The sequence below is a fragment of the Lissotriton helveticus genome, chromosome 1_1 (assembly GCF_964261635.1).
Source record: "Lissotriton helveticus chromosome 1_1, aLisHel1.1, whole genome shotgun sequence".
Lineage (NCBI taxonomy): Eukaryota > Metazoa > Chordata > Amphibia > Caudata > Salamandridae > Lissotriton > Lissotriton helveticus.
The window spans coordinates 1,437,315,602-1,437,339,197 of NC_136057.1; the positions used below are offsets into that span (position 1 = coordinate 1,437,315,602).

At 47.4% G+C, this 23,596-nt stretch overlaps 1 protein-coding gene across 1 annotated transcript in view; it reads left to right on the plus strand.

Annotated features, from left to right (window-relative positions):
* The window catches only part of LOC144826956 (mitochondrial adenyl nucleotide antiporter SLC25A23-like), a 179,054-nt gene that overhangs the window by 14,724 nt on the left and 140,734 nt on the right, over positions 1 to 23,596 (plus strand). The window contains exon 4 of the mRNA XM_078685421.1: positions 55 to 166. Coding sequence (XP_078541547.1) covers positions 55 to 166 — 112 coding nt within the window. The remainder of the gene's footprint in view (positions 1 to 54; positions 167 to 23,596) is intronic.

Here is a 23,596-nt window from a genome sequence, read left to right on the forward strand (position 1 = left end):
CCGTAATTTGCATGCAGCGTGCCCTGTTCTCACCGGCGCTGTTTGTCATTGTAGCATGGATCAAGATGGCAGCATGACCATCAACTGGTATGAGTGGAGAGACCACTTCCTGCTGAACCCGCTGGAGAACATGGAAGAAGTCGTACACTACTGGAAGCATTCCACGGTAAGGGAGCATGGGGCAACAGTCGAGGGAGAGGGGTGCAGATTTTTGGGCCTTTGACGGGCTCCCATAGATTTCCCATTCTTAGTTCCAATGGGCCAATATTTTTGTAAACAATAATTTGAACCCAATATTTCTGTCAGACGATATTTTGATTGCACTTCTCTGGTACCATACCCTACTTAAAGTATTCTACTGTTCACCTCTGGTGGCCTAGGAGTGATGGCCCTCCAGAGAATTCCACAGTGAGTGCGGCACAGGTGGCATAGAAGTAGTAACGGAAATTAATGAACACATGAATTAATTAAAGGTTGTGTAGCAAACTCCTTTCAGTACATTCTCTGTATGTGCCACAGCTAACAAACCAGAGCCCTGTAGGTCAAGGTAACTATGTGATGATTATCCTTCTTTTAAGCTCTACAGCTTCTGAGCTGCTTGAACCAAGCAGTCCACCCTGTACAAAAGACAACTAACCACCACCCCCTTCAAAACCTGTGACATGTAGGTCTGGATCGCCCTCAAAGCAAGATCCTGTTTCTTGGTATCCTATTAGTGTTGCTGTGGTGTGATGAGGAGGTGCGGAAACTGTTAGTGTGGCTTTGGTTGGTTGTGATTAACTATCATCTTTTTGACCCATTGCCGCTGGAGGAGTGCTTAATTTGAGCCGGTGGTTTCCGGTGTCTGAGATGACCACAGCAACAGTCCATTATTATTTTGGTATACATTAAAAATGACCATTATCTGCCGCTCGAGCAATTCTTGTAGCTTTGGGGCCTGGAATAGTCACGCTTGTAAGAGTGTGATAGTTAGTAGTTGTGTTGTTACTATCATTGGAAGCTCAAACAGGGGCAATGTGTGCTGCAGTGGCCTCCGGGCATAAGCCCTGGCCCTTGTATTTAAAAAAAATTAAGCACTGCACTGAAGGATGTACCACATAATTTTCATGTTCTTGCTAACTGTGAATAGAGGAATATACCTTTATTTTGCGTTCCTTGTGGCGGGTAGCCATTTCGCGTTGGCTTTTCAGCAGGTGCTGCAATAGCTGCCCTTCGAGCAGTGGGAGGGAAGAGCCATCTTCTGTTGCTATGGTTGGGAGGGAGATACCATCTGCTTCTGCAGTAGTAGGCGGGGAGGTGTCCTCTTCGGTTGGTCTGGTGATGGAGGAGGTGTTGCTTCCACCTGCCTCGCTGGCTTGGGGCTGTGATCCTCTGCTGAGATGAGAGAAGACATGCTCTCTCCAACAGTTTTCTCATTATAATTGAAAGGAAGTGCCATGTTTTAATCTTGCTGTGATTCCATGGGAGATGTCTTCATCTGTTACTCATTCTGTGATTGGAGGAGGAGTGGCATTCCACCGATGTGATTGGAGAGGATGTGACCTGTTGCTTATAACTACTGTGAATGGATGAGACGTGCCATGCTTTGCTGTTCTTGCTTTGATTGGGAGGTGCCACAGGTTAGTTGCCATGTTATGCTTATTGTACTGTGGTTGGCGAAGACTTGCCATGGTTTGCTGCTCTTGCTGTTATTGAATGTGATGCGCTGTGTGCTGCTTTTGCTATAACCGGAAGTGAACAGTTACTTTCCACTAATGTACTTGTGACTGGAATGGAGATATAATATTTGTGGCTATTATTGTGCTTGAATGGGAGGTTCCTTTTCTAGGTCTCTCCTTCCAAACAGTTTAGCAAAAAAATGTTTTTTTGGTTTTTTTAAGATGACCCAGCAGCTGAAGTTTTTTATGGGGTCACTACACTCCTCAAAAAGCGCTTTTGCACAAATAATGATTTTTTTGTATTTATCATCTTAAATCAGTAAATAAACAAAAAAAAGGAAATGGCACCCGTGTGGTGATGCATGCACAAGTGCACTTCATCACATATGCGAAATCACTGGACCTTTTAGCTCTAATTATTCGGATCTTTTTAGGGAATGATACTCCGTATCGGTAAAAACTATTGTCCAATCCAATCGGTCAACAACATGACACTTTTGGCTTTGCCAGTGCTTGTTTCTACATCTTACTGAGGCTGTGTGCCTTGTGATTGGGAGCGGGGTGCCCTGTTGCACTGACCTTGTTGTGATTGGAAGGAGGTATAATATGTTATGCCTTTTGTTGTGATTGAAGGGGTGGTGTCTAATTTCTGTTTCTTGATCTGGTTGCAGAGGAGGTACCAGGCTTTGCTTCTCTTGTTGCTGTTTTACCAGATGTAACACATACTCTGTTTGAGGTATGTGCCATATTGTGCCTCTTGTGCTATGACTGTAGAGGTGTTCCCATGGACTTTACAGTTAAAGGTGAGGTGCCATGTTCTTTCTTTGGGGCTAAAGGAAAGGTACTATGTTTCACTACTCCTAGGGTTGGCCCCTCCGTTATACCGTAGGAGCGTCCCCCACTAAAATGCCTACAGAGATGAAAAATAAAATGGTTGTAAAGTTAATTCATTACCATTTTATTTTTCGTCACCCCGTCCCGAACCGAGTATCAGGGCGGGATGGAGCCTGCTGAATGGAGGAGGGGTGGTAGATGGCTACCTGTGCACTGTGTAAAGTGGGTATTCCCCTTTGGCCAGCCGTCTGCGATGGCCAGCCAGACAGGCGCACTTTAAACCTCTCAACCGAGCATGTGCAGGCCTCCAGTGCCCGCGGGAGCCCCAACAGAGGCCGCCTCCAATCCTGGCGCTTCTGTCATGCTTGTTAACAGCATGAGAGAAGCACCAGGATTGGTTAAGGGAGTTGGCTAGAGCTCTGACGTCACAGTGAAGAAGAGGACCGGAAAGAGGAGGACAGTTCCTGCACGGTAAGTAACTTTTGTTTTATTTAATGCAATTTCCCCACCCCCCACGTCACTCGCAGTAGTTGTAAGCCGCCACTGACTACTACTCTTTTGTTCTGAGGAGTGGTAAAGTACTACTCGTACTGTGGTTTCGGGGTTAGAGGATCTGTTTGCTGCTCTTTTGTTCTTGTGCTGAAAGGGAGGTACTATGTTCTGTTGCTGCTATTGTGATTGGTAGTGCTGGTTGTTGTCTTTTGTTGCTCCTATGACGGGGTGAGTGTCATGTTTCACCTCTTTTGCTCTGTTTGGAATTAGAGTGCCAAATTCTTTTGTCCTTCTAGAGTTTTTAAGGGTCATCTACTGCACCTGGCCTTGCTCTTTCAGATACCAAGGAATGTGAGTAGGGAGCCCATTGTAAGCGGTAAACGTTCTATAAGCAGCGGAGTAGTGTAAAACTGCACTGGCTGAGGAGACGCGAGCACAGTTAATTAAACAGAGTCAGCTCAGGAAGCGAAGATGCATTGTAAAACATTCAGCTCAGGAAGCAAGGATGCTCTGCTAAACAGAGTCAGCTCAGGAAGCAATGATTAACTGTAAAACAGCTGAGGAAGCAAGGGTGCACTGTAAAACAGAGTTACCTCAAGAAGCAAGGATGCACTGTAAAACAGGCAGCTCAGGAAGCAAGGGTGCACTGTAAAACAGGATCAACTCCGACAGCAAGGATGCACTGTAATACAGGCAGCTCAGGAAGCAAGGATGCACTGTAAAATAGTGTACGCTCATGAAGGAAGGATGCACTGTAAAAGACAGTCCGCTCAGGAAGCAAGGATGCTCTGTAAAACAGTGACAGCTCATGAAGCAAGTATGCACTGTAAAACAGTCTGCTTTGAAAGCAAGGATGCACTGTAAAACAGTAATCTAAGGAGGCATGGATGCACTGCAAAACAGTCAGCTCAGGAAGCAAGGATGCACTGTAAAACAGGGTCCGCTCAGGAAGCAAGGTTGCACTGTAAAACGGGGTCAGCTCAGGAAGCAAGGGTGGACTGTAAAGCAGGGTCTGCTCAGGAAGCAAGGCTGCACTGTAAAGCAGGCAGCTCAGAAAGCAATGGTGCACTGTAAAACAGGGTCAGCTCAGGAAGCAAGGGTGCACTGTAAAACGGGGTCAGCTAAGGAAGCACAGGTGCACTGTAAAGCAGGGTCCGCTCAGGAAGCAAGGATGCACTGTAAAACAGGCAGCTCAGGGAGCAATGGTGCACTGTAAAACAGGGTCAGCTCAGGAAGCAAGGATGCACTGTAAAACAGGGGCAGCTAAGGAAGCAAGGATGCACTGTAAAACAGCTCAGGAAGCAAGGGTGCATTGTAAAAAAGGGTCAGCTCAGGAAGCAAGGATGCACTGTAAAACATAGTCCGCTCAGGAAGCAAGGATGCAGTGCTAAACAGTCAGCTCGGGAAGCAAGGATGCACTGTAAAACAGGGTCAACTCCGGAAGGAAGGCTGCACTGTAAAACAGGGTCAACTCAGGAAGCAAGTATGCACTGTAAAACAGCTCAGGAAGCAAGGGTACACTGTAAAACAGGGTCAGCTCAGGAAGCAAGGATGCACTGTAAGACATAGTCCGCTCAGGAAGCAAGGATGCAGTGCTAAACAGTCAGCTCGGGAAGCAAGGATGCACTGTAAAACAGGGTCAACTCCGGAAGGAAGGGTGCACTGTAAAACAGGGTCAACTCAGGAAGCAAGTATGCACTGTAAAACAGCTCAGGAAGCAAGGGTACACTGTAAAACAGGGTCAGCTCAGGAAGCAAGGATGCACTGTAAGACATAGTCCGCTCAGGAAGCAAGGATGCAGTGCTAAACAGTCAGCTTGGGAAGCAAGGATGCACTGTAAAACAGGGTCAGCTCAGGAAGGAAGGGTGCACGGTAAAACAGGATCAACTCCGGAAGCAAGGATGCACTGTAAAACAGCTCAGGAAGCAAGGGTGCACTGTAAAACAGGGTCAGCTCAGGAAGCAAGGATGCACTGTTAAACAAGTGCTGCTGTAAAAAAAGAGAATTACTGCTAAATAAGGCTTGCTCCAATACCATGCTAAACTACTTTCTTAGAAAATAAAGACTCCATGCCAAACTGTTTTGGCTCAAAAACAAAAAGGCTTTACTGCAAAGGTGTTTTTGCTCGTAAAAAACAAGAATTCACTGCAAAACTGTTCCAGCTCATAAAACAAGGATTCACTGCAAAATAGTTTTGTCTCCTAAAAACGGGAATTGGCAGCAAAACAGTTCTGGCTAAAATGATTGATTGAAATGCCTCAAGTTCATGTAGCATAGGCCAACATTTTAAAATCTTCCAGTGGTGTCCCTTAGTTGCAGGTAGTAGAGGACAGTCTGCGTATTCTGACACCCTGAAGTGTTTTGGTGCAGAAGGTTCACTTGTTTTGGACTTGTGATGTTGGCGGTAGGTGTCGGCCTTGTGCTGTAATGGGTTGTGCTGCCCTTTGCCTGCCTCTTAGTGATAGCTATCGTACTTTGCTCTTGGAAGTGTTAGGGGCATGACTTCTTTTTCTAGTCGTGAGGGGGGTGCCCTTATTTTCTTCTCTAGGGCAAGACCTTCTGGTCTTTCAGTCACAAAATAGTAGGAGCAGAGGTGCCATCTTTTTCTGGCCTGGTAGTATTAGGCGGAGGAGCCATACATGTCTAGTGATGTGCCATCTCTTTGGCCCTTCATTAGGGATGTATTGTCTTCTGGTTTTGTAGTTTTGGGTGATCCGCCATCCTCCTCTAGCCTTGTAGTGTAAGTGGAAGCAACAGCATCCTATGGTCTTCTACTATGAGATGCTGTACCACCTTCTTCTAGTCTTTCTGTTCAGGAAATTGCCATTTTCTTCTAGTTGTGTGCAGATAGTGTGGGATTTACCATTGTATGTTCGGTTTGTTGTGTTGCAGGAGGGAAAGGGGTGTAGTTTTCATTTGGGATTGCATTGCAGTAGAAGACAAAGGCACCAGCATCTTCTGGTGTTGTAGAATTTTCTTTGTATTGGGTATGTAGCGATATCTTTTTCAAGTCTAGTTGAGTTGAGGATCCATGTTTTAGACATGTAGTGCAGGGTGGGTGTGGCATCTTCTTTCTGTCTTATATGGAGAGGTGCAAAATCTGGGGAATACCTAGCTACTGATTTGAAGTGCTGTTATTTAATTTAAACATACATTGTGATACCCAATGTTTTAATCCTTTTAGATCGGAGTATCCATTTAATTTTTCTTTTTTTAATTCAAAACACTTTTTATCATTTCAAAGGCGTCTGAATGTCAAGAAGACACTTATTCATTTAAACATTAATAGACGAAATTATATACAAAATATACACATACAATGATAATACTGTGACTAAACTTGTGAAAAATGTACAACATACAAAAATGCACCTATAGCTGCACCCACTGGTTTTCACTAATGCTTTGGAACATAACCTTTTTTTAAAAAATTAGAGACAGATGTCATCATATTTAAATTTCACATATTTAGATAATTATTTTTTCAAACAAAAAAAGCCGATGCGTTTCAAATCCTTATATAACTTGTGGGACTCTCATCAGGGCTTCTGAGTTATTAGTCCTCTGTTTTCAGGGCTTAGTGTGTGCATAAAATCTATCAATAAACAAACAAACATTACGTATTAGTGCATAATTGGTCCTCCCTTTTTCTCAATCTTTTTAGCGATTTACAATTCAAGAAGATTTACCTTCTTTTAGTGTGCGACCGGGATCATTTCTTATTCAATGCAGGGCTGTGGGGACAAGAGGGGGAACGGCTTGAGTGTTGGAATGGCTGATCAGCAATGTTTTGTTCTCAAGGCATTTCAAACTTTCATATTAACCCGCGTACCTGGATTAAAGCAGGTTGGGACAGGACAATATCCCTACTTGTCTGGCGGTCCAGTTGTTTGCTTTCTTCTGTCAAACAAGATAGCAACAACGTGTCAGCGACTCAATATATTAAAAATATTCAAACAGTTCCGTTTTTCGAGTCACTCGCTTACTCGCGTACCTGATTTATAACATGCAGCGCTTGTTCATTTGGAATGCGCTGGCCTTAAAAATCACTTTATCTGGCAGTCCTGTTCCGCGTGTTTCTGTTTAAATGAAGATGCAACAATGTTTCAAATGCACGATACGTTTAAACAATTCATTATTCTTTTGCTTGTGTAACTCGCTGGATCGCGTACCTGATTATGCGCGGTGTCTGTTCCGTTGAGACACGCTCCTCATCAATTTCATTTACGGGGCCCTTTGATGTACACGGACCCTGTTGGTGGCAATGCTTATCTTTTTTAATGAGCAAACCCACTCTTTCAAAGATGAGAAAATCTTTAGCAGTGGCGCATTGCTCTATTACTTTTTAGCAAGTGTCCATTCACTCGTGTTCTTCCCTCGTGTCTCCTTCACAGCCTCTCTGTTTCCATTGTGGCAGCCTTGACGACTTCCTGTTTCCTCCTAGATTTGAGCAGCAGGGTATCCTGTTGGATTATGGGTGCTGTAGTTTCTACTCATACTCTCGAAAGTTCAGTCATTTAAGTGAGGCCAGAGCTAGTGCAATTAATTGTCAAAATAAGGTATGCTTCTTTTTGTAGGAGTAGTTCCTCCAGGTCTTCTCCTCTTACATTTGCCGCAATAGCTGTTAGCACAGTCCATTTCAAATCATTTTCTCCTTGATATGTTTCAATGTAATGAGAAACCATAGGTGCATTTAAAACTTTCTTCCTGATTCTTTTTTTTTTTTTTTTTTTAAACCTTTATTGAGTTAATCAAAGTATGACAAGCGCAGGCCTACAACCACAGAGGCCGGCCGCAAACACAGGAATCAGATCAGGAGCCATGCACGTAGATACGACCAAATAATATCGATAATACAGATACAGCATGTGATTGTATATGCCTCAACGCAGAAGGATATCAAAGGTTTAATTTTAAAGTTATAAAGAAGCAGAAGTGGCTGTACTATCAGTGGCGTCACACCATAACATGAAGTTAAGAAGAGATGGGGGGGAGGTACCCCGCAGTGCAAACAAGTCCAGGTGATGAGCAATATGAACATTGGGCACACTATGCCCGCCGAGGCTGACGAGGAATAAAAGACAATGTAATAGCAAGCGATTAGCGAGCACACCCTCCCGAAAACCCACCCTCCGGAGACAGTAAGGTATAGGCAAGTATAGACGCCAAACAGAGAAAGAAAAAAGATAAGGAGAGACAGCCAACCCTACTGTAAGGGAGGAAAAACCCTACCCAAAGAAAGAGGAAAGAAAGAAAGGGGACCATAGAACAAAACAAACTAAAATAACAAACCCACCCAACACCCGCCACCCTGCACCCCTGTAATGGCTACGGCCTACCCCACTAACAGCGTGCCTGTCGCCCCGGAACACCCCAAAGAAGGGAAATAAAGAAAGCGGAGGAGGAGAAGAACAAACATACTCCCGGCCACCTATACCCCCCGCCATTAGCGACCTCCCCAAAACATATTGTCCATTATTAAAAGCAAGTATTAAGCACCAATATGGGGAGGACCTCAACCAAAACCACCCGACTCCCAGTGAGATACACAGTTCAATCCCGGCATAGATCACAAAGCGTAGCTAACCCCAAAAGTCAAAGACAACCATGACAGTTCGCTTCTTCACGATAATCTACGTCACCAAAGCCAGCAATCTCGCAGAAAGCGAAGCGTCCCAGATAGTACAAAGCAGTGGCATCGGATCTAGGGCAGGATACAAGATGAAGTCAGCCCTGACCAGTGCGATTCTTTATGAAAACCCATGCCACCCAAGCCACAGTATTCATGTGGTAATCGAAACGTCCATAGCAGTTCGAAGCAGCTGAATCGGACCGGGGACAGGATACAAGATGGCGGCATCCACAGGACCAACGGGGAAAGATGAAGGAGATAAGCAGACCTCTCCGACGGTCACTAAAGAGCTGTTCTTGGCGATCAAAACCTTCGGCAACGATGTTTCGCCGAGCAGGAGTCATACCGGGAAAGCTAACTACGGTCTTAGGTGCAACATTCACGAGGCCAAAATCATCGACGTGAGCTGAGTCAGGCTGCCGTGCGGGAACCTCAGAACAGTAGGCCAAATCTTCCACTGGAACCACAGAATGCCGATCGTGTGTCGCAGCATCATCGTCCGGTCGCAAGCAGATATTTCCCAGCGTTTTTGACATTCGGTCATACGTGACTGTGAATTGGGAGTGGAGCGCCCCAATGGCGGCCATCACGGACCTCAACGATGGTGCGCCATCTGTCCTCTCCATCTCCCCCCCCCAAAGAGACGAAGCAGGACTCGAGCCCCAGACTCACTTCCGAGGCTCCAGGCACACACGAAGCCAATGGCAACAGCAGGCGCTCCCTCAGCTGGTGATCACGACACCTTCGCCGACCGCGGGGGCCCCCCCTTCAACACCGCCGTCCCCAGCAGGGTCTCCGGGCGAGCGGCCCCCGACCGCGGCGCACGATGCACACCCTGTGTCACGAGACCGAGTCCTCAGTGCCAGCTGGTAACTGGATTGCAGATCGGAGATGCAGAAAAAGATCCGAGTACGGAAGACCGGACGAAACACTGGTTCCACAGCCGCTGTTGATCAATTCCAGCCCGGATGGGCTAGAAATCGAGGTCCCGGCTTCAGCCCTGGAGTAGGCCGAAAATGGAACACGACATAACTCCACCACCCAGTATGTTAGGGAGTCCGGGATTGCACCACCGGTCTCAGGCGAGCTTCATACACAAGGGGGTCCGGCGTAGGTAAAGGATAAATGACAGGATATGCGAGCTGCCGGCGGAGGTCGACGGAGCCGGGAGCTTAAGCAGCCATCTTAGATCGTAGCGTAGCCTTCTTCCTGATTCATGAGCGGTGTTGCACAATCCGTTGATTAATCTGTTGGTTTGTTTTGCCAATGTAAATCTTTTGGAAAGGGCACATTATGGCATAAATTACGTTCTTTGTTCTGCAGTTCATAAATTATATAGAGAGGTGGCATCTTCTGGTCTTGCAGCAACTGGAAAGGAAGGAAACACTTTCTCGTCGAATAGCACCCCTAGGGAGAGTTGTTCTCTTCTTCAATGTCTGTAAAAGTGGAAGACGGGGTGCAGTCTTCTCACCTTGTAATGTTAAAGGGAGATTCCATCATCTTTTTACCTCTGCAGTGGAAGGAAGGCCGTTCCATCTTCATGTTGTCTTGAGTTTTTGAGGAAAGGTCATATCTGCTTGTAATTGTGCGTTATTTGTAGGCAAAAGGTTCTTCTTTATGTCTTCGTAAAGGTCGTGAGAAGGGCCTCTTTTAGTCTTGTCGTGGTGAAGGAAGGGGAGATGCCACATTCTTATTTTCTTTTGTGATCAGGGAGATATGCCGTTTTCATGTGGTCCTTTATTAAGAAATTAGAATTCTTTACTCAGATTAATGGCTAAAGGATGAGAGATACCATTGTCTTATCATCTTGTAGTACTGGAGCTGGGGTTGACCTTTGCATGCGGTGTTAGAGGAAGGTGTCATTGTCCTCTGGTCTTTTGGCATTATGGGTGCAGCTCATCTTTCTCTGATTGTGTTGTAAGCCAAAAAGAAGGCGCCAAGTGTGACTGGTCTTGTAATGGATAGGAGAGAAATCAACACTTTCTTTTTTCTTTCTTAGGGGAGAGGTTGCCATTTTAGGTCTCATCTACATTACAAAAGTCCTATTGTGGGCATATCAAGAGCTTACAGTGGGCTTAAAGCGCACCCATCTTCTTCTTCTGTTTGTCCCACTCTGGGAGCATAGACTCATTACCATCCTTTTGATTGGCTGACTTGTATCCTTTCACTGCTCACTTTTCGGTAACTACTTTTCTTTCTTTTTGGTTTGGCACACTCCCTCTTCTGTGCTTCTCCCAGCACCAAACTTCCCCACCACCATGCTTTTTGTTGCACTCTACTCATGTTCTTCTTCTCCATGCCACCTGTGTTCTCTCCCTTGTGTGCTGCCTTTCTTTCTCTTCCTCCACCCACCCGGTTTTATTTATAGTTATCTCCTCCAACACCCCAATCCACCATGCACTCCACAACCCTCAGGACCTTTTTAAAAAATATATTTAAAAAAAAATATTTTATGTTTTTTAGAGGGCCTGGCAGGAAATTGCTGCTGGACTTTCTTCATTTAAAAAGTGTTTTCTCCCAACTCCAATTTTATTTTTTTATTTTTATTTACTGATCCATTGGTAAAGAAAATGAAAATGTTCCTCTTGTCATTTTGTAGGGGTGTGCATGCGTGGTGATGTTTGTGTAATGACGCACGTATGCACAGATGTATTAACGGAATGTTGCAGTTTTCTTCTGGCCAGTGTGGTTTGGAATATCGAGGACAGGCTATCAAATGGTCACAATATCGTGACCGCAATATCGAGGACCAATATATCGATAAGTTTGTATAGATTTTACGGATTCCACATATTCGTACCTTGTTGTTCGAGGCATGTGGGCTGCTAAATTCATATCTTAGCATTAGATCGCCGCCTAGTGTTGGGTCCGGATGATCGCACATTGTTGTCCTGGAAGAGTCTTCGAAGTATCCTGAGATAGGTGGCTCCTCCCCTGGACTACAGTGCGCATGGGCATCGGCTCCATCCCCAGATTGTTTTTTTCCGCCATTGGGTTCGGATGTGGTCTCGACGTCTCTCTGTCGAAACCGAGAAAAACTATCTTTTAGCGGCCAAAAGGCCTCGCTTTTTGCGTCGGTATTGTCTGCGCACGGTCTCGAGTCTTCCGTCTCTTGGAGCCGGAATAAGCGGAGTCTTGTTTCGCTTTTCGAACTTTGAGGCCTTCTCATCGCGACTCGACTGCAAAACTTTTCAGACATGGAGCGGAGCCCGTTTAAATACTGCCCGCTTTGTGGGTCCAAGTACCCACACATCGATCTACACCCCGTTTGTAACAAATGCCTTTCGCCTGACCACGACGACGGCAAGTGCAAGGCCTGTGCACAGTTCCGGTCTAAGAAGACTCTCAAGCTTCGGCGCGCGGTGCGCATGGAAGCTAGACAAGCGGCCCCGGATCCGGAAAACATCTTCGGCGACCAAGATGAAGAGGACCAGGGTCATCATCTTCAGATCTCCCCACCCGAGACGGAGGTCGAGGCGGATCCGGTAGACGACGACGGTGTCGTGGGTCAAGGCCTTGAATACGTCGACGAGGTAGGAGACGACGAAGAGATTTATGGGGCCGCGGCGGATAGCTCAGGGGACGAGCTCTGCCCCGAAGGTTTCGAGGATACCGACCGGGTCACGGGATCGCCTGTAGGCCTTACCCACGACCCCATGCCGCAAGCCACAGCCCCGCCTTCTGGCCCGGCCACGGACTTACTTGCTGAGCAGACTGTATCGAAACCGAAACCGAAAGCATCGGGATCGACTCCATCTAAAATGGCCGACCCGAAAACGAAACCGAAACTTAAGGACTCGAGCGTCCCTAAGATGGCTGCCGTGCCAGCGAAAACGACTGTACCCGCTACTCCATCGACTCCGTCGACCTCCGGTCCGCAGAAGTCGAAGAAGTCCGTCGATTCCGCTGCTGCTCATTCGAAATCGACGCCTGAGGAGGGGTCCTCTAAAAAAGATGGTCGGCACGGATCAGCATCGGCGCCGCCGTCCAAGCCCGCAAAGGCCGGCTCCACGGAGTCTACGCAGGCGCACGGATCGAAGACTGGCACGTCTGCGCACCGGTCCCAGGACTCGGGGTCGGTGACAGCGGGTTCCGCGTCGAAAGCCCACAAGGCCCACAAAGACGTCGGATCCGAAGGAAAGGTCAAAACATCCTCGTCGGCTCCAAAACCAACTGAGAGTGAGGCGTCCCTCGTCGCCGCATCACTACAGCGAATTAGGGAGAAGGCCTCTGCTCCGTCGGCTCCGATTTCGTCGCCGAAGGCACAAACAGACAATCCAGCGAAGCCTTCTGGTAAACTTCTCTTTGTTTTGCCGCCAAAGGAGGCGCCGAAAGCCTTTTCCACCAAATCGGCACCGAAGAAGACGGTTTCTTCAACGGCTGGCCCACTTCCACGTCGGGTTCTCGAATCAGAGGATGATTCAGAGCAGTTCATCGACGCAGACACCGGCAAATTGACCCTCTATAAGAGGAAAATAACTTCAGAGTCAGTGGACTCATATGTCATCCCACTGAAAAAGAAAAGGGTGCCCCTTGATGCTTCAGGCCTCACAGAACCAATCCTGCCTCCTCCAAGACGGAGCCCTACTCCCTCACCAGAACACTCTGCGGGTGAGGGGTATGATGAGGATGAACAATACAATTTCCCTATCAATGAACCAGATGCACAACCGGATTCATATGATGACACTGGTGACCAGGGCACCCAAAATGTGGGGCAGGACCGCAGCTTTTTAATGCACGTGCATCCCCCACTGAGGATTCAGCAGGTTTTCATGCGCTACTTGAGAGGGCAGCGGCCAATCATGATGTGGACATGCATGCTGACCCGATAGAAGAAGACTTCCTTTTCGACACATTCTCAGTCTCTGAAAGGACAGTAAAAACGCTGCCTATGCTTAAGGGAGTCCTCAAGCATGCGGGGGATATCTTTAAGGAGCCTACCAGGGCACGAGTGGTCAATCCACGCATTGAGAAGAAGTACAGACCTGCACCTGCAGACCCCGCATACATTCGGGGACAGTTGCCACTGGACTCTCTTGTGGTCGCCAATGCCAGGAAACGTGCCAACTCCCAGACAACGGGTGAAGCTCCTCCCCCGGATAAGGAGTCCAAAGTGCTAGAGGCAGGGGGCAAAAGAGTAGCTGCGCAGGCCTCAAACTTTTGGCGCATTGCCAATACACAGGCACTCTTAGCACGTTACGATAGGGCGCATTACGACACCCTAGAACAGGTTATACAACACCTGCCTCCAAAGTTCCAAGAAGGCACCAAACTGCTTATTGAGGAAGGGAAGCTAATCTCAAACGCAGCCATCAAGTGTGCACTTGACGCCGCAGACACAGCTGCTAGAGCTATCACCACTAGCGTTATGCTGAGACGACAGGCGTGGCTCCGCATCTCGGGGTTTAAACCAGATATACAGACAACCATTCTTAATCAGCCAGTCAATCCTGATAGTCTGTTTGGTCCAGATGTTGACACCACCCTAGAAAAAATAAAAAAAGACACAGAAACTGCTAAGTCCATGGGGGCCCTCCAGTCGCAACAGTTTCGTGGCAACAATTTTCGTCGCTCAGGTGCACGTGGAGTCACCAGAGGACAAATGGGTCAACAGTCTCAGTTCTCAAAAGGTGGAGCACAATCCTCGTTCCAAAAGCAGAACAAGGGAGGTTACAGAAATAACAGCAACAGAGGTCGCGGCAGAGGAAACAACAGCTCCCGCTCCTCTACCCCAAGTAAACAGTGACTCTCCGTCACTGCCCCCCGACCACTTAACACCTGTCGGGGGGAGACTGCAGCAGTTCCTGCCCGTCTGGAGAAACATCACCACAGACAGGTGGGTGCGACAACTAGTCCAGTATGGTTATTGCCTAGAGTTGAAATCCACTCCACCCAACATCCCGCCAAGGCAAAGGCCTATGTCCGCAGAGCACTTGCTCTTATTGCAGCAGGAAGTGGTGGTGATGCTGCAAAAAGGAGCAATCGAGCTCGTGCCGGTGAGAGAGGAAGGCACAGGGGTGTACTCCCTGTACTTCCTTATTCCAAAGAAGGACGGATCTCTCAGACCCATTCTAGATCTACGCCCCCTCAACCTGTACATACTGTCAGAACATTTCCACATGCTCACACTGCAGCAGATTCTTCCCTTGCTAAACCAAGGGGACTTCTTAGCAACCTTAGATCTCAAGGATGCTTATTTCCACATTCCACTACACCCGTCCCACAGGAAATACCTCAGGTTCACTATTCAAGGCAAGCATTACCAGTTCAAGGTCTTACCCTTTGGAGTCACCACAGCCCCAAGGGTGTTTACCAAGTGTCTGGCGACGGTAGCAGCGCACCTCAGGAGGCAGAACATCCATGTCTACCCCTACCTCGACGACTGGCTCGTGCAAGCCAAGTCGGAACGACAGTGCGCCGCGGACATGTCAACTACAATTCACCTTCTTCACGATCTGGGTTTCTCGCTGAACTACCCAAAGTCGCATCTCCAACCAGCACATGTCCGGCAGTTCCTAGGTGCGACGATCAACACCCTGACGGCCATGGCTCAGCCAAACCAGGTCAGGATAGACAGCATGCAGTCTCTGATCCAAAAGTTCAGACCACAACACTCGCTTCCGGCGAGAGTATTCATGCAGTTGATAGGCATGATGCCCTCCTGCATCTTCATAGTCCCTCACGCACGGTTACATATGCGCCCGCTCCAGGAGTGCTTAGCGAATCAGTGGACACAGGCTCAGGGGCAATTGACAGACCTAGTGTTGGTTACCAGTCGGGCATACGACTCTCTGCATTGGTGGACTCCACACAACCTTTGCAAGGGCCGACTGTTCCAAGAGCCTGTGCCGCAGATTATCCTGACAACGGACGCATCTCTCCAGGGATGGGGAGCTCATCTGCTCACTTACACAGTGCAGGGACTATGGACGACGCGGCAGCAAAAGATGCACATCAACTATCTAGAACTGATGGCAATCTTCATGGCGATCAAGTCCTTCATTGTACATCTGTGCAACAAGGTAGTGTTAGTCCGGACGGACAACATGACTGCGATGTACTACATTCAAAAGCAGGGAGGCACCCACTCGCCACAGCTGTCTCATCTGGCTCAGAGCATGTGGAAGTGGGCCATTCAGAGGAACCTTTTCCTCATGGCAGAACACCTCCCAGGGAAGGACAACCAGATGGCGGATCTGCTCAGCAGGTACAGCCATCAAATGCACGAGTGGGAGATACACCCATCTGTCCTCCACCCGTACTTCCAGCAGTGGGGTCATCCGGAGATAGACCTGTTTGCCACAAAAGAAAACGCAAAATGCCAACACTTTGCCGCCAGGTTCCGTCACCCACAGTCGCAGGGGAATGCGATATGGATGAACTGGTCAGGCAAATTTGCGTACGCTTTTCCGCCAGCCCCTCTGATACCGCTGGTCGCAAGAAAGCTAAGGCAACACGCGATGACTCTCATCCTAGTTGCTCCAACGTGGGCGCGCCAGGCTTGGTACACCACGTTCCTCGAACTCTCAGTGGTGCTGCATCAAAGACTGCGCCTCACGCCCAGTCTTTTGACGCAGAACCATGGAGAAATTCAGCATCCAGATCCGCAACAGCTCAACCTGGCGATCTGGCTCCTGAAGTCCTAGAGTTTGGATACCTTAACCTACCTCCAGAATGCATGAACATCATCAAGGAGGCAAGGAAGCCAACTACCAGAGCATGCTATGCTGCGAAATGGAAGCGTTTTGTCATTTACTGTACAGCCAATGACATCAACCCGCTAGATGCATCTATCCCCAACATCATTTGCTATCTGTTGCATCTTTACAAGTGCAATCTAGCGTACACTTCCATTCGGATACATCTATCCGCCATAGCGGCTTATCTTCAAAACAGGCAGCATCTCTCTGTCTTCAGAGTGCCCGCCATTAAAGCCTTCCTTGAAGGTCTGAAACGAGTCATTCCCCCAAGAACACCGCCAGCTCCGGTGTGGAACCTCAATGTCGTTCTCACCAGACTGATGGGACCGCCATTTGAGCCACTGCACTCGTGTGAACTCCAGTTCCTTACGTGGAAAGTGGCTTTCCTGGTAGCTATTACGTCTCTGAGGCGTGTCAGTGAGCTGCAAGCGCTCACAATCCAAGAGCCATTCATTCAAATTCATCCAAATAGGGTAGTGCTACGCACTAACCCCAAATTCCTTCCGAAGGTGGTGTCACAGTTTCATCTAAACCAAACTATTGACTTGCCAGCATTCTTTCAAAACCCGCAAACGGTGGCAGAAAGAATGCTCCATACCTTAGATGTACGGAGGGCGTTGATGTACTACATAGACAGAACACAACCCTTTAGAAAGACAAAACAACTTTTTGTTGCCTTCGCACCACAACACAAAGGCAACCCTATTTCCAAAGCAGGGATAGCCAGATGGATTGTTAAGTGCATCCAGATATGTTATCAAAAGGCCAAGCGCACTTTAACAATACCCCCAAGGGCGCACTCCACACGCAAACTGGGGGCATCCATGGCTTTCCTAGGGAACATTCCTTTAGAGGATATTTGCAGAGCAGCCACGTGGGTTACACCACACACCTTTACAAAACACTACTGTGTTGATGTGCATTCCAAGCAGCAAGCTGCTGTAGGACAGGCTGTTCTCAAAACACTTTTTCAGGTTTCTGCAGCTGGCACGGGCAACCGCCGCTGATGGAGGGACTGCTATGTATTCTATGCTAAGATATGAATTTAGCAGCCCACATGCCTCGAACTGAATATGCTACTTACCAGTATGCATCTGTTCTTGGCATGTAGGGCTGCTAACATTCATATCGCCCGCCCTCCTCCCCGGTGCCTGTCGCAGCTGCAGATATACTATTGTATTTATTCATTAGCATGGACATCCTTTACACTTTTCACTCCATCTCCTGCCACAATGGCGAAAAACAATCTGGGGATGGAGCCGATGCCCATGCGCACTGTAGTCCAGGGGAGGAGCCACCTATCTCAGGATACTTCGAAGACTCTTCCAGGACAACAATGTGCGATCATCCGGACCCAACACTAGGCGGCGATCTAATGCTAAGATATGAATGTTAGCAGCCCTACATGCCAAGAACAGATGCATACTGGTAAGTAGCATATTCATTCATATATACCCTCCATAGCTCATAAATGATATGTTAAGAATAGCAAATCCAAATGTTGGTCACAATATTGTGACCATTCGATATTTTGTCCTCAATATTCCCTACCACAATTCATATCACCTTATAGTAATGAATGAAAACTGTCCTTTTCTTTTGATAGTTTACAACTGAAGGAGAAAAAGCTCCATCTTCTTTGGGTCGTGTAGGGTTGGTGCCATCTTCTTTTTTTTTTTTTTCTCTGTAGCATAGCTGCCAAGGTTTCAAATTGCCGTGTGTGACATTTTCATGAGTGACATTTGTACGAATATGAGTGAAACTTTCTTGCGATTAAAAATCATGCAAAGAAGACGAGGGAAACTTCTAAATAGCAGAAAATGACAGCCATTTGAGCAACAAGAAACGCCAGGAAGTTATTAAAACTGCTGCAGGGCACCAGAAAGGGATGGGCACTAACCCTAGTGCTCCCTACTATGTGAGCAGAGGAGCCTGCCTTAAATTAGTCAACTGTGCCAGTCAGTGTGTTGCCGGCCGGGCCGGCAGAAAAACATCAGTGACTAGTAAAGTCTTTACGAGTGAGGTCAAACAAATTAGAAAAGGCAAATTCTAATACTGCTTACAGGGTGAATCCCATTGGCGGCTGATGACCTTTACACAAGTTTATTTCCAGCCCGTAGCAGGGCCCTACCCGTTCTGCCTGCAAAATCTGAAGGATGATGAGAGAGGACTCAGGGGCCTCTGAGAATGACGCGCGAGTCGTGACGACGGACCCTGGGCCCCCGCCCCCACAGAATGAGAGAGAGCACTGAGAGCCCTGGCAAAAACTACACGCACCGTCACTTAAGATCAATGTGAGTGCCTGCTGTACAGTAGTACTTACTGTTGTGAACTTCTTCTGTACTAGTCTCTGAGAGTCAGGTGACTGTGGCACTGGCAGGCACTACTGTCTCTCTGAGCGCTGGGGCCGCGGCAGTAGACCCAGCCGCACGTGTTCGTCGGCGGCTGCACAGCACTACATGCAGCAGTCTCCTCGCAGCGCCCGATGCCACAAGGCCATGATGGAGATAGTCAGTGCTGCAGGTCCATGCTGCAGTGCCCAGTACCGCCGTGGTGGTCCGGCAACGCTGGCCGGGTAATACCGCGCACTCAGCACCACTCTTCAGTTAACTCCAGTCCGTGTGGAGTCCACGGTTGCCGCTTCCGACAGACCTTACTTCCTTCCTGCAAAGGAGGTGAGGTCACTGATTCCCCCACAGGGCGCTGGTGCCACAGCTAACGGAACGACTGAGAGGGCAGGCCCCCCTCGGGAATTGTGTTTCAATTATGAATGCGGCCTGGCAGGTAAATTGTAATTTTGTAGCACGATTCGGATCTTTAAAGTGTTTCCTGCCACAGGTGTCAGAGGCGTGAGTGTGCGCGCTAGCACCCTGGCGTTACGTTGCCAGTTTAAGCTGATGCTGTTAGCAGAGTGCATGCCAGTCCGTGGCATTAAAATGCGTGACAATGCATTTCAGTGCGGTGATGCGGAACACCGCACTGAAATGCGTTCGTGTCACGTCAGTTGCGTGATACTTGGCAGAACTGCTGTAGTTTTAGTGGAGCTGTGCCATTTTCTTCTGGTCTAGTGATATTAGGGGAGTCATCTCACTCTACTTCGTCTGATCATGAAGTGTAAACAGATGGGAAGTGCCATTTTGTCCTGGTGTTGCTGTCCTATCCCAAGTGGCAACATCTTTTGATCTAATCTTCAAGAATTAGCAGAGTGAAAGTATCTTACAATATGAAGGCCGACCTTTCATTTTATGATATTTTAGTGTCAGTGGAGGGGAAATTCCGACTTCTCTTTTTGTAGTGATCAGAGAAGCCATCTTCAATCCATCTTGTGTTAAAGTAGGGGAGACATTTTTCTCTAATCTTTAGAACCTTGTGGAGAAGCATTTTTTCTCTTATCTCATACTCTTAAAGGAGGGTCTCTTCTTCAAATATTTTGATATTAGCAAAGAGGAGATGCAAGTGTACTCTGTTATTATGTTGTTAGAGGAGAGGACTCCACTTCTGGTCTTTTGATGTTAGCAGATGGGAATTGCAATTTAATTCCTGTATTATAGTGTTAGAGGAAAGGTTTCCTCTTCTTTTGTTCATTTGAAATTAGAAAGGAGAAGTATGTAGTTTTACTCTTGTCTGGGAGAGGTTATGGAGAGGTCTGCTTGCACAACGTAGTCTTAGATAAGTGCAAAAGCCATCTTCTAGTGTGCAGTTATTGGAGAGGGGATGATATATTATTGTCTTGCACTGGGTGGCAGGGAAATGCTATATTCTTTTGGCTTGTGGGAGGAGCGAAGTTGCTGAAATGTTCTGGTCATCAAATGGTTGGTGACTTGCACAGTTTAGTAATAATAATAAAAAAAAGTCATAAAGCGCGCAGCTACTCAGAGTGTCCTGCCACTAAGCAGTTTAATGACCCATCATAACCAAAGACACCTACTCATTTGCCGAGAGAAATATATCCAAGACTGGTCATTGCTGGTGTTAAATATTTGGAATGGGGTTGCGATTCAGATTACATTTTGGGAGTGAAAGTGATCAAACTGTGGGTCAGATATTCTAAGCAGCTTTGTAGTCCCTAATCCTGCAATTTCCAAAATTAGAGAGTTTTTGATCAGAACATGGGGTTTGGTTATTCACTAAACCCAATGTATGATTTGAAAGAGGTTTACTGAATCGCAAAAGGGTTTAGAAATGGATACCAAATCAGTTTGGAAGGGACAAATTTAGGGTGTCCTTCTGTTAAAAATAAAAAATAAAGTATCACAGAACTCAGGATAGCGTATAGAACTCTAATATGCATGTGATGCAAAAAAATAGGCAACAAGTTTTCAAAAATAAGCAAGACAATGCCTAATCAACGATTGGGCGCTTCTTGACAATCAGTTGGAGCCTGAAACACTAAAATCTCTACATTTTGGTGCTACAGTTAGACACTTGTTCTCAATGCAAGTGAATAGAAGCGGGAACGTGTGATAAAACTGAAACCTACAGATAGGCACTAATGATCAGGCGCCAAGCTTTCCGGGTGGAAACAATGCAAGAAGATACAAATATCCCCAGCGAGCTGACTCTACAACTTTCAAAAATTCTCGCTTTGGTGTGCCAAGTTCAAAATGAGGCTATGCTTACTAGTGCTATGGTGCTAAAATGTGCAGTGTACAACACAGGGTGATAAAATGGAAACTAATTGAAAATGTTAGTGTTAAACCATGCTAAGGCTTCAGTGGACTTCAAACAAGTGTAGAAACGAACTAGCAATTGATTAATAAAATATAGAAGCGTACATTAACCCCTCCCATGCTCATGACGAGCAGAGCTCGTCATGATCCATGGTTCCCGTGTGCTCATGACGAGCTCAGCTAGTCATGAGCCGTGGGACGCTCTCAAGCGGGGCTAATTCCCCTGCTGTGCTGACCGTTCCATTAAACGGGCGTGGTCGTGACGAGCTCAGCTTGTCATGAGCACACGAGAACCGTGGCTCATGACGAGCTGAGCTCGTCATGAGCACCGGGGCGCTGTGCGCGCACCCCCCCTCCCCCCAGCACAGCTGGGGAATGTGCCCCGCAGCCAAGGAATTAAAAAGTACGACTGTGGATTAGCATTTTGTAGTATTTAAGCAATCATTAAGGCATACATTGGAGGGAGTTTACATCCTCACTTCTAAATTGCAATGCGGTATGTGATGTGTCAATGGGTTGCATCCACAGTTATGATCGCAAACCTTTTCAATGTTACTGACACCTCAATGAAAGTGATTATTCACTTGTTTCTTAGAGTGAAGGCAGAGGTCCACAGGACCTCTACCAACTCTCAGACAAACTTTTAAAAAATACACGTTTCTTTTTAAACACAGCCTCACTTCCTTTAGGGAAAACAGGCTGCTTTTAAAAAGAAACTTAACTTGGTCTGCTGATTCTAGCAGGCCACCATCCATCTGATGGCCTCCAATTAGAGTGACCTCATTCATTATTATGGGGTTGGTTGGAGTGGGCCCAACCCCACTCTGAATGACCATTTCATGAACCGACTTATTAGTACACATGGCAGGTTTGCAAATCACAGTTCATTCACAAAAACTTCACTCTGTAAGAATATTTTGGAGATTGCATTGCCAGAACAGATATTCTAAGCACGCTATGGTCTCTGAAAGTCTGTCGCTTCGTGACTTCAAACTTATGTTTATTTTTTTGGTTGTATTTTCTTGCATTAGAACCTTCCAAAACCGGCGCACCTGGCAAAGCTACTTACTGCAGGTGCAAGGGTGAATGAAGTCCCTGGGCAGGCAGAGGTGGGGGGAGGGGGGTGAGCAGCAACCTGAGCTGTGTTCAGCACTCTGATCCCTTCGCCCTCTGCCCTCGTTGTAGGAGTGCAGACAGAGGTGGGCACCTTGCCCACGGCGCTAACTCGCCAGATGAAATCTGAGTTCGCAAGGGCTGTGGCTAGAACCACGATAATCTGCATATCCCTCTCGCTGTCGGGCACAGACAGGATTACCCTGGCAGAACTGGGGCAGGTGCCGTGCCCCCTGAGACACGGGCTCGCGTCAGAAACACTGGCAGAGGTACTGTATGCCGGCAGAATGAGAGAGCAGAGTTTAGGACAGCTGGAGAGGTAAGAATTGCTTGGAGAGGTAGGGAACGGGTGAAGGGAATGCTGGGAGTGTGAAGAGAATTAGGGAATGCTGGGAAAGTTGTAACAACGTGCGGGTGGATGAAAGATAAAGCAATAAAAGACGTAAATTGAACTTTTACTTAGGAGCGGATTGCTGGCAGGCGTAAGGAGTGCTTGGAAAGGTAAGGGGCTCTGGGAAAGGCAGGGAGATCTGGGAGCGATAGAGGCACGCTGGAAGAGTTGGGGAATACTGGGAGAGGCTGTTTAACACTAACCTAATTAGTAACTTGAGGACACTGGCAGAGCTGGACAAAGACTGGAGGCGGGAGTGGGACGTTGGAAACCTGTAAAAGAGGGAGGGGAGATGTTGAGAGAGATATGCGGGCCACTGGTATTATGCGATTCTGCGACCAATGCGTTTTCGGCATAGTTATGGACTTGCCGCTTTTGCCACATAAGCCTTCCCCTTCACCTGCTACACACTGCAAATTTAAGAAGCGTGTTTTCATATTAAACTGTTTAAAGTTTACTAAAACTGCAGCAATACTTATTGCTACCCAGTGGATGGCCCTTTCCAGAGGTTGGCAGGTCCCCTTTCCATTGTTTACTGCTATATTTGAGTGTTAAACTGGTACTAATGAGGTGAAACGTTTGCCAAGGCAGAGTTCACCTGGTAAAAATGACAAAATAAAGAAATACTACTATCACAAATTATGCTGCAGTACGCCGCATAATTTGGCTTTTCTAGCCGCATAATTTAGGGGGGGAGGGGGGCTGAAAAAGATTTTTTTTTGGGGGGGGGGGGGGGGAATTCTTCTAGCCGTAACCAGAGTGGCTGTAAGAAGGGGGGAAAACATAATAAAAGCCTCATTTACAAGTAAATGGCCTTTAACAGACGTGTGAAGTACTCGGGTGCGGCTGCAAATAGACGTCGCCATCCCGCGAAGCTGTGTCAGCCCGGGCTGACACACACGACGGGGGGGGGGGGGGGGGGGGGGGGACCGCTGGGAGAATTGAAGGTCTCATGCAGAGTGCAAGGTTGTGAGAGGAAGAGGGGTGCCGGGGGCTGAGAGGCGGAAGGAAGATGCTGGGAGAGATAGGAGGGAAGTCCTGCACAGTGAAATACTGGAGAGGGGCGCTAGGAACGTTAGACAAAACAACGCTGGCAAAGTTGG